Source organism: Suncus etruscus, chromosome 11 (assembly GCF_024139225.1).
Source record: "Suncus etruscus isolate mSunEtr1 chromosome 11, mSunEtr1.pri.cur, whole genome shotgun sequence".
NCBI classification, from domain to species: domain Eukaryota; kingdom Metazoa; phylum Chordata; class Mammalia; order Eulipotyphla; family Soricidae; genus Suncus; species Suncus etruscus.
In genome coordinates this window covers 57,636,635-57,648,650 of record NC_064858.1, presented here as the reverse complement: position 1 = coordinate 57,648,650, position 12,016 = coordinate 57,636,635, and the positions used below count along the sequence as shown (strand labels likewise).

General features: G+C 45.2%; 1 protein-coding gene across 1 annotated transcript in view; it reads right to left on the bottom strand.

Moving 5' to 3' along the window:
* Window positions 1-10,968, bottom strand: part of CHPT1 (choline phosphotransferase 1) — a 30,286-nt gene extending 19,318 nt beyond the window's left edge. Inside the window, exon 1 of the mRNA XM_049782835.1 lies at window positions 10,696-10,968. Coding sequence (XP_049638792.1) covers window positions 10,696-10,968 — 273 coding nt within the window. The remainder of the gene's footprint in view (window positions 1-10,695) is intronic.
* Between the last annotated feature and the right edge of the window lie 1,048 nt (window positions 10,969-12,016).

Genomic DNA, 12,016 nt, shown 5'->3' with positions numbered 1-12,016 from the left:
ACCCATTCAGGAAAACACTCCTGTGCCACTTCCTCCAGGCACCACCAATAAGACTCCTGTTCTACCTCCATTTTGGCTTCACAGGGAAATCAATGGGCAGCCACACATCTGCCTCCTGGCTCTTTTCTACAGCTTTTCCCATGGGGGGGAGGGGGGGAAAACGCTCTCTACAATTTTCCATGGCTAAAGTAGCCTTTGAAAATATATAGGCTTTCTGCTGCATCCAGCATATCAATAACAGAAACTACCAAATAATGGTACTTGTGGCTTTCAAACAGTGTCTGTTTCTATGCTGTGGATACTGACCTTGTATCAGATTTCACAGGGGCAGCAGCAAGTTAAAATTATAATTCTGACATAATCTTCCACAGTTAAGGAAGTGAAGATCTGATAGAACTAAGAGAAGGAAGTCATCTGTATCACTCTTTCCCAGTTGAAGGAGCCAATTTTTCAGGTAACTGCCATTTACTTGGTTTGCTTTTGTTCTGGGTTCACATTGGCCATGACAGCTGGCTACTCAAGGCTCACTATGGTGCTCAAGGATCGTGGGGTGCTGGGGATTCAAAACAGGGTCATGGTTGAGGCAGCCACAATGGATAGCTAGTGTTTTACCTCCTGTTCTACCTGTGTGGCCCTCTTAATGATCATTCAAGAGATGAGACTTTTTCACTATTTGAAGATGTGATACTAAGAAAATCCTACATATTCAACCCCCCAAAATCTCCTACAAACAATAAAATAGCAGGTTACAAAATCAACACATTGAAATCCACGGTATTCCTATATGCAAACAAAATAATAGAGAAGCTAAACAAATACAAAATCCACTATCCCTTTAACAATTGTGCCTCAGGGGCCGGAGAGATAGCATGGAAGTAAGGGTTTGCCTTTCATGCAGAAGGTCATCAGTTCGAATCCGGCTTCCCATATGGTGCCCCGTGCCTGCCAGGAACAATTTCTGAGCATGGAGCCAGGAGTTTCCCCTGAGCCCTGCCGGGTGTGACCCAAAAACCACACACACACACACACACACACACACACACACACACACACACACACGCAAAACAATTGCGCCTCAGAAAGTTATAAGTTATATAACTGGGAATAATAAAGGAGGTGAAAACATAAAAAGAAAATGATAACTAGTAAAAGAAATTAAAGAAAATTCAAGGAAATGAAAATACATTCCTTACTCAAAGATTGGAAGGATTAATAGAGTAAAAATAACAATCCTTAGGGCCCAAATAATATCAAAGGATTCAAACCCTGGCATCCCATATGCCCCCCCCCCCAAGTCCCACCTTGAGCCAAGAGCCAGGAGTAAGCCATGAGCACTGTTGGAAATGACCCCTAAACCAAACAAAAGCAAACAAACAAAAGGACAACCCCAAAGCATTATACAGATTAAATGTGGCACCTATAAAAATACTCATGACAAGGCCGGAGCAATAGTAGGGTGGTAGGGTGGTGGTAAGGTGCCTGCTTGCACAAGGCTGACCTGAGTTCAATCCCTGACATCACTATGGTCCCCAGAATGCCACCAAGAGTGATGCCTCAGCACAGATCCAGGAATAAGGTGCCCATGACATTTTGGGGGGGGGGGTTTGGGCCACACCTGGCAGCGCTCAGGGGTTCCTCCTGGCTCAACGTTCAGAAATGGCTCCTGGCAGGCTCGGGGGACCATATGGGACACCGGGATTCGAACCAACCACCTTAGGTCTTGGGTCAGCTGCTTGCAAGGCAAACGCTGCTGTGCTATCTCTCCGCCCCCCCCCCCATGACATTTTTATTAAGATTGTATTACTTTAGAGATCAAATACTTCTGAAATTGTTATGGAGTTATAAAACCTCTTGAATAGCCAAAGCAATCCTAGGGTGAAAGTTCTTTTCCTAATTTGATATTATAAGGTTATCGTAATCATTAAAATAGTGTGATCCTAGAATTAGAGCACAAAGATTCTCAGGCTTACAGTTACAAGTTTATCTCCAACACAGTAGTGAAGAACATGAAGTGGAACAAGGAAAGCCTCTTCAACAAAAGGTGTTGGGAAAACTGGTCAGTCACATGTTTAAAGAACACAAACCCAGGTCCCTATCTCATCATCATGCACCAAAGTCAATTTGAAATGGATTAAAGACCTTGATATTAGACTTGAGCCTGTTAATCATACTGAGAAAAACACAGGAAGAACTTTTTCATGTCACTGACTCTAGAGCAGGGGTCTCAAACTCGTGACCCGTGGGCCGTTTGCGGCCCTCCGTACAACATTTTGTGGCTCTGCCCTAGAGGAATCTTTTGTTTTGTTTTGTTTTAGTTATTTGGGTCACACCTCACAATGTTCAAGGCTTACTACTGACTTTGCACTCAAGGATCACCCTGACTTTGCTTCCTGCGGCCCCCAGGTAAATTGAGTTTGAGACCCCTGCTCTAGAGGTATCTTCAATGACTCAACTGAAGATAAAGGTTTCATGCACACACGTTCCACTCCCACATCTCCCACCAGAGTGTACATTTCCCTCCATCATGGGAGGGAATTTATAATTGCAAAATTGCAAATCACAGTGTATTATGTAAATATGTTATAATCAATTGTGTCAACTATGTGATATATTTTCTTTAAATAAATTAAAAATTATTCAAATAATCTTTAGGATAATAATATAAGCTACAGTCTTAACAAATATAAACATGATAACTATTAAAAATTTACTGTGGCAATAATAACTAGTAAGTAGAAATTAAATTATGGCCATTTAGTTCCTCTGAAGTTCACTTCTTTCACCTACTATTGTTTTTTGGCTTTGGCTGGGAGCAGGGTGTTGAGTCACACCCAGCCATGCTCTGGAGCTATTCTGGGCTCTGTGCTGGGTAGAACTCAGGCCTCCTGCATACAGACCAGGTGCTAAGCCCTTTGAAACTATTTCTTTGGCCTCAGGATCAACAACCATAGTCAAGCTCACTGAGAAGTAAATTAAATACTCAAGAGACCTAAACTAGCTCATAGAGCAACTGTTCTTGGAGAAAAAGAACTCAGCAATCAGGGTGCACACCTGAATATTGTAGGGGTGGCCAGAAGGATCCCCAGCACCACAGGCCATCACCCCACCACAGCCTCAGATCTTTCACCGAATCAATGGCTCAACTGACCAAGATTCAGCAGTGGGACCCCAGAGGACTCCTTGAACATCATCTGGGAGACCACCGCCAACTCCCCAATAAGAAAGAAAAAGCTCTGGGTTCAGGAGGGCCCTAACAGAGAGACTTGCAGCTGACTATCAGGTTTCTTCCCACATTGTTCCAGGAATAAAATGGATGACCAGGGCAGAAAGCCAAAGACTAGGCACTGGGAATCCAGCACACACACCTTGTTTCAGCTTCCTGGCTGCCTCGGTAGCTGTGTATTTAAAGGGTAACACCTCCTTTCTTTCTTTATTTTGTGGAAATACTGTTCCCATTCCCTCTTTTCACACAAAAACCAGTATTCTTTTTTTTTTAATTTTTATTTTTAATTATGAGAAAAAAGATGCAGAGAAAGAGGACAAGATAAAGTTAGAGTGGAAGGACAATCACCCATAACATAATTCTCAGAAGTCCCCTTGCTGATATCTTAATTTTGAACTTTCAGCCAAAGAACATTAAGATAAATAAAACAGAATCCATGTACAATTACTTTGTCCCTCAAGTCCCCAGATTGTAATACATTATAATATTTCTTAGCAGCACACAAGGCAATCTAAAGCCATAAAACTTATGTAATTCCTTAAACATTAGAGGCATAGTATTTTTTTTTACATTTCCATGTACATACATATTAGTTTAAGTTAACCTCAAAAGTTTAAGTGGTTTTTTTTTTTAAGGATTAGAGTCAAAGGAGCACAGTAAAACGGTGTTAGAGTGGCAATTGTTGTTTGCATAGGCCCACCAAAATATGAGGGGCATGGAAAGGAATAACCTTGGCCTAAATACAAAGAGACCCTACCCCTGAATTTCCTGGCATAAGACCAACTCTAGGCTCCAGGCAAGCTTGATCGTCCAATCCAAGACATTCTCTGTAGTGCCAACACACTTTTATTTTTCACACAGTCTCTGTTGTTGGTATCATGTTTCTGTATTAAAGATCCTGGAATCTGCATATCCTACATTGCAGTCAGAATGGTGCGGAGCGTCCTCTCATTTCACCTCACAAAGAGCAATGCAGAGAGCCCTGTCCTGTAAGCAGGTCGTTGTTGTTGTTAAATCTTCTCAGTGTTAAGGGAAGTCTCTTTTCAGCAGGTTGATGTCTGAGCAGTGGTAGGGTCTTCCATGGTAGAGGATTGCTTGCAGGTGATACTATAGACAAACTTGGATATTTCATGGATAGCTTCCCTCGAAACCAGTATTCTATCCCTGAGCTAATCTCATTTTAAATTTTGGTAGAAGTGGGGCTCACTGGCAGTGCTCAAGAAGACCCTGATAATTTTGGCAGTCTGGATCAGGAGTTCAATGTGAGGGGCTTAGGGGATGCTACTTAGGCCCTGCCCCGTCTGTACCTGGCGGGGTCCTAACCACGTGCTGCCCTGTATTAATCTGTCTTCAACCCCTTCCTTCACTGCCTTTGAAACTCTTCTTAGAAAAAAATAGAAAGAATAAAGGGGCTGGCCTAGGACGGACCTTGGTTCCATCCCCTGGCATCCCATATGGTCCCCCAAGCCAGGAACGGTTTCTGAGCACATAGCCAGGAGTAATCCCTGAGCATCACCAGGTGTGGCTGAAAAACAAACAAACAAATGAACAAACAAAAAATAGAAACTCTTCTTAGAACATACTGAAGTTCTGTGAAATGCCTAAGTGTAGGGGAACTGGAGGAGCACAAAGAAGCTTCCAGGCACTAGATCTCTTGCCCAGATCAATTGTACAGGCTGCTGTCCTGACTGCTCTGTACGATCACAAGTGTTCTGAGCCATAAGCCCCAACCCAGGGGCAGGTTAAAAGCTCTTGGTGTTTCCCAGAAGCCAAGGCCATGTTTCATTCAGCTCTTATCCAGAGCTCCAAAGGAATTAGCCACTCCTTGGAACTAAGAGTAGGAAAGTCATCAAACAGCAGGACAAATGCTGCAGGGCAGCTGTTTCCACCTTACCTGCAGGAAGCAAGCGGCAGTTCCACTGTGACAGGGCTAGGGCTAAGGTAGATATGGCCAAGGAGCACCACTCCCCCCGAGCACAGAAGTGAGGGGCCTGTACTACAAGGGGCAGACAGGCACTGTGCTCCAGTCCTTGACCTGCCCCTACTGCCTTTACTTCTTGAGGCTGGGAGTTGATACTCATTTTAGTAGATCAGTTCCTTCCCAGAGGCCTCACTTAAACTCTAGCAGAACTCAGTTTCTGCTTACTATCCCTCCCCAGGGAACATAGGACACACATGTTGGTCTCTCTCTTCCTAACTGGGGAAGTAATTCAGTGATCCCTGGGGCCACCCGTGGACACTAGTCCCTAGTTCCTGAGCAGTAGGGAAGCCCCTTGCACAGAGCATTTACTAAGATTCACCAGAGGGGTCATTTGCTAGTTTCAAAGAATTGGCACAAACCTTTTGATTGTTTGCTTGTGGGCCACATCCAGAGATGCTCTGGGCTTACTCCTCGCTCTGTGCTCAAGAACCACTCAAGTGCAAGTGCCTTGCACCTGCTGTGCTATCTCTCCAACCCTTAAACCTTCTCTTTTGATTTTAATTGCCTCAGAACCTAACCACACCTTTACAAAATTTGTGACTAAGCTTAAATCAATCATATTTAACAACAAATTGATCATAATTTTACATTTCCCAACAGGCCTCTCTTTATTAGCCCTGACTAAAACCTCTTGCATTTATTGCACTTATGTTTTGCTCTTCTTAAGTGCTCAACAAAATGGATCTCATATTAATAATATTGAAAAACTCACAATTTAACTGTCAAGTGATAGAATGCCCAAAAGCTGGTGGACAAATCCAAGTCTAATAAAAACTAATTTGAGCTAGGGAGATGGCAAAAAAGGTTGGCGCTCATGTACAATATATAGGAGACCCATATTTGATGTCTAGTATCACCCAGTACGCACAACACTGTTATGGTATGATGAACACTGAGCTGGAAGTAACTCCCAAATACTGCTGGGTGTGGTCCTAAAATAAAAATCAAAACAGGGGCAGGGCAAAAAAGAAAGAAAATCAAAACAAAACAGATATAAAATCTAAATTAGTCACCAAGATGTATAAATGGTAGGAGCACATTTTTTTTTTGCATGTGAGATGCCAGTATTTGATCCCCAGTACCACCTGGTTCCTCAAACACCACTGGGAGTGGCTACTGAGCACTGTTTGCAGGAGTATTCCCTGCTGTATGTACCTCCCCTCCAGGAAAAAATACAACAAATACCTAAAATAAATTGTAATGTGTTTTTAGTACATTTAAAAAAATGACTGTTTGTTTTGGGGCCACACCCAGTGATGCTCAGGGGTTACTCCTGGCTATACAGAAATCACTCCTGGCTTAAAGGGACCATATGGGACACCAGGTATCGAACCCAGGTCTGTCCTGGGTCAGGCACATGCAAGGCAAAGGCCCTTCTGCTGTGCTATCACTCAGGCTCCCTTTTTACTTTATTTTAAGTCAAACTGGTAATGCTCAAGATTTATTTTTGGCTCTGCACTCAGGGGTCAAACTGCATAGTATTCACGGACTATATGAGGTGCCAAGGATCAAGTGAGGATTAGCCACATGCAAGGCAAGCACATTGCCCGCAGTACTATCTCTCCTGTTCCAACAGCAATTATTTTAAAGTAATAATCTTTTGTTTGTTTGTTTCTGGGCCATACCTGGCGGCACTCAGGAGTTACTCCTGGCAGGCTAGGGGACCATATGGGATGCGGGATTTGAAGCACTGTTCATCCTGGATTGGCAGCATCAAGGCAAACGCCCTACCGTTTTTCTATCTCTCTGGCCCCATAATAATCTTTAATGTATGAACAAACTATAATTCTCTACATTCAACTGCATTTACTCCTCAATGAATCCTAGTGAAATGAGGTCATAGGTGTTATTTTTCTATTTTACATAACAGAAAACATAAGATGGTGGAGGCTGGAGAGATAGCATGGAGGTATGGCGTTTGCCTTTCATGCAGAAGGACGGTGGTTCGAATCCTGGCATCCCATATGGTCCCCTGAGCCTGCCAGAAGCAATTTCTGAGCCTAGAGCCAGGAGTAACCTCTGAGCGCTGCCAGGTGTGACCCAAAAAAAAAAAAAAAAAAAAAACCAAAAACACATAAGATGGTGAAGTGGAGTCATATCAGACCCCACTTCCCCACTTTCAGATTTCACTTCTCACACGAGTTATTGTCTCATTCTGGGCCCCACTCTGGGAAATTCTGTAAACAGATCTCACAACATTTAAAAATTTTAAAACAAAATGTTTAAGACAAAATTATTTTAAAAGTCTAAAAAATATGTGACCCATACAATTTCCATAATATAATATAGCATGGTAAGCATGTCCTGGGCACTTTGAAAATGCTAAATATTTTAAAGTTGGAGTGAGAGGCCTGAGAGATAGCACAACAATAGGGCGATTGCCTTGCATGCAGCCAACCTAGGAGGGACCCAGTTTGATTCTGGCATCCAATTTCTGAGTGCAGAGCGAGAAGTAACCCCTGAGCACCGCTGGGTGTGGCCCAAAAACCAATCAATCAATCAACGTTTAAAGTTGGAGTGAGAAGAGCTTCATAAACCAACCTCCCCCTATTCTTTCACTCTCTTTCTTTTTCCCTTTTAGCACTATGGTTTGCAGTACTGTAACTAATGCATTGTTGATCTAAATCACCACTTTGTGAATGCAGTGGAAAAATTAAGAGCATAAACAGGTTGATTGCTAAGCAAGTAACTAAGAGGCAGGACCTCTGAGTGACCCATTCTCTAGAGATTGGGTAGAAATGAATGGGCCATAAATCGTGATTATGATTCAGGACAGAAGATCTGAGAGATAGTACAGCAAGGAGGGCACCTGCCTTACACAGTTGATCCAAATTTGATCACCAGCATCCCAAATGGTCCCTTGAGTCCACAGGTGTGATTCTGAATGCAAAACCAGGAGTAACCCCTGAGCACGCTGGTGTGGCTTTAAAAACAAACAAACAAACAAACAAACAAACAAAAACCAGGACCCAGACTAACTTGTTACCTAAGTAGAAAAGGGAACAGGGCCACAGAAGCAACTAGTGCATTAATAAATGTCTATGTAGAACCTAAAACAGAATGTATCCATACAAAAATTCCCAGCAACAAGACTCCCAGGCCTTCTCAGTCCCATGTTGTTCTTCCATTCCACCTCAATATACCTCCATGTATTATCAGAAAGCAGTCAATCAAGAAACTCCATTTTTTGCTTTTCATGGGGGACAAAGAGGAGAAAAGCAAAAAATGAAGTTTCTTGATTGACTGCTTTCTGATAATGTCCCCATGTGTGATATGTTTGTTGCCAAGATCTTTCCCTATAATTTCTCTATAACACCGATTTGGACACTAATTTCAGGTGATTGCCTATTTGTTGTCATCTAGACATTAAATAATTAAAAATCCTTGCTTTCTTGCCTAAAGATGGTTTCAGTGTGATTAAGTGAACTCCATAACAACCTACCAGAATACTGAGCCATTTTAAACTATGAACAACTTGTAATACAAAAAGTAACAGGTAGCTAACATATTTTCTTTAGAATAATAAATCAATCCATAAGTATATATCCCTTCCTCAACTGTCAAAAATGACTAAAAACTGTGGAACTTTCTTTTGCATAAATAACTTTTCTCATCATAAAACTCTGAGGTAAAGGGTATCAAATGTAGCAAAACTGGCATCATAGTTCTTGTAATTTTTTGTTGTTGTTGTTGTTTTTGTTTTTGGGTTACACCTGGCAGCGCTCAGGGGTTACTCCTGGCTCTATGCTCAGAAATCATTCCTGGCAGGCTCGGGGACCATATGGGATCTCGGGATTCGAACTGCCATCCTTCTGCATGTAAGGCAAAAGCCTTACCTCCATGCTATCTCTCCGGCCCCTCTTGTAATTTTTACTTTAGCTACAGGTTTTTAAATAATTATCAGGAAAGTAGCAACTTTTCAACTTTCTCCTTATAAACACTTCAACAAAACCAAAAGGATCTGGAACAATTTCTATCAAACTATTCTTGTGACAACTCTAAGGTGAAGACCACCACTTCCCATCATGACTATTTCTTGTATGATGACAGCCAGGGCTCCATCGTCCATGAAGATGGAAGCTCTCTGCTTCCACTATAGTGATGGTCATACCACTGTTACGTGTATCTGCATTAGAGGGAGCATAGTCTTGATTTATGCTATGATGATGGTTTGTTTATCTTGGCACCACTTGGAGTTCAAGGGCTGGTTGAAAGGATGAATGTGTGATTACATCCACCTCCTTTAAAACAACTTATCTGTGCAACTTTTCTGGTGATGAGAAAAATCTCGGGATGATCTGGGTTGATCATTCAACTGAATTTATGCTGCCATATCCTTTAATCATGTTAGGAGATATGGTGGTAGGGGGGTCAGCATTTTCATTTTGTTGCTGGGACTATGTCAAACTGGTATCCTGGGAATACACACCCAGCAGTGCTCAGGGGTTACTTCCTGGCTCTGTGTTCAGGAATCATTCCTGGTGGGCTGGAGGTGCCATCTGAGATGCTGGGGATCAAACCCGGGTCAGTGACAAGACAAACACCCTACCTGCGGTAATATCGCTCTGACTCCTACCCTGGGATTTTTTTTTTAAGAGAAGTCTTTTAAAATCTAGACTGAGATTTTTCCAAGCGACTGATTCCTTTCAATAGATCCCTTGAATAAAAAACCAGACACTTCATGCTTGAAATCCACAAATGCCAGCTTTTTTTGAGTTCACATTCAGAATCGTTTGGAATTTTCACCTTTGTGAGGACTGCTTTGACTGAGGAAAAAGCCCAAAGAGGCGCTCCTTTACAAATCACTTCCACGTAGCAACTGTCCACAGAGAAGGCCTGCAGTCAAATATATTTCCCCTCTATAGATTCACGGAGGACAAACACTATTTTTCATTGCACCAACTCCCTAATCAACTTCACTCAGCTTAGTTCTCCACAAGTAGGAGTTTACTGGGAATCTTATTCCTTGGAGGGCAAAGAGAAAACAGCAATGTTGCACACATGGGGCATAGCGGGGATAGGGAAGAGTAGACCGTGATGTGCGTTCTGAGGCTCTGTCCTGAGCAGGGAGGCCCCCCTCTGCTTCACTTTCTAAGGCGCACAGGCCCAAACAAAGCGAACATTCCTCTTCCTATGCTGACCAGAGACCACCCTGCTAACCAAAGCCGCAGACTTGTATGATAATAGTAAATGATTCTCCTCTCTGCAAATCCTGCTTTTACCAGGAGAACCATCCAAGAGGGGAGAGGAAGCAACTCTGTCAAGATGACCTTGACGCGTGGCCGCAGCCGCCAGCGGACAAGGACCCGGGGGTGGCAGAAGTGCGCCCCGGCGACCTTGGGGTAGGGGCGTCCGCGCTGCGCTGCGTGTACCGCGGGGACAGCAGCGGGGCCGGAATGGGCCGCGCGGGGCGGCGGCGGCCGAGCGTGTGCGTGTGCGCGTGCGTGTGCGCGCGGGGTGGCCGCGCTTTCCCGGGGCGCCCCGGCCCTACCTCCTCGGTGGCCGTGGGGCAGTGGGCGACGAGCACGAGCGTGGCGAGCAGGTTGGCGAGCAGGCCCAGCAGCGTGATGGCGTTGGGGGCGAGCGAGAGCGGCACCCAGCCGAGCAGCCAGGTCCAGTAGCGCTGCAGCGGCGGCTCGAGCAGCGACACGCCCTGCGCGCAGTAGCGGTGCTCCCGCAGGCGCCGCAGCTGCCCGGGGCTCAGCGGCTCCCACCACGCCTTGAGGCCGCGCGGCCCCGCTCGGGCCCCCGCGCCCGCCGCCATGGCCGACCCGCGCGCCGGGGCGGGGCTCGCGGACACGGGCTTCGCCGGCGCGGCCGCTCGGCCCGGGTCGAGGTCGAGGTCGCGGTCGCGTCGGGCCGCCCGGGCGCGCCGCTCCGCCCCCGCCGCCCGCCGCCCGCCGCGGCCGCGCGCGCACCTGCCGCCAGCCGAGGGCGAGTCTGGGTCTGGTCTGGTCGCCCCCCGCCCAAGGGGCCCGTGTGGACAGCCCGCGGGGATGGTGGTGTGTGTGTGTGTGTGTGTGTGTGTGTGTGTGTGTGTGTGTGTGTGTGTGTGTGTGTGTGTGTGTGACAGAGACAGAGAGACAGAGACAGAGAGAGAGAGAGAGAGAGAGAGAGAGAGAGAGAGAGAGAGAGAGAGAGAGAGAGAGAGAGAGAGAGAGAGAGAGAGAGGGGCAGAGAAGAAAGATGGGGACCGGTGGTTGTCGTCGTTTTCTGCACGTGCTGGGTCGCCAGGCGCCTCTGCCCCTCCTCTGTCCCTCTCACAAGTCCCACTTCATTCTCATACACAAGCTCCTTTCAGAGGCGCTTCAAGATTCAGGCACTAAATAGTGGTTTTTAGGTTAACACTAAAAATAATGCGACTTTGTGTAGAGACTGATAAAAGCGTCCCTCAACCTAGGGGCAGACATTCTGAACTCGATGGCTTCTATAAGGCAACAAATGCTCCGGCTGTCTGACTTTCCCCCACACTCTGATTTGCACTTGCAAATTCATCTCTCGGTTCTGAATGGCTGTTGGAGATGCAGCTATTTTATTTGCTTTTCAAGCAGCAACAAACAGGAAATACAAAGGAAAGGGGGGACTACAACTCAGCAGAGCCAGCGAAGTTGGATACTTTTACAAAAGTTTTTTTTTAAACGGGTCTGGCGAAATAGTGCAGTGGATAGGGTGCTTGCCTTGTACATGGCCAACACGGGTTCCATCTTCCATGACCTTATGGTCCTCTAAAGCACCATTAGGAGTGATCCCTGAGAGTAGAGCCAAGAGTAAGCACTGAATACTGCCAGGTATGACTCAAAACAAACAAAAAA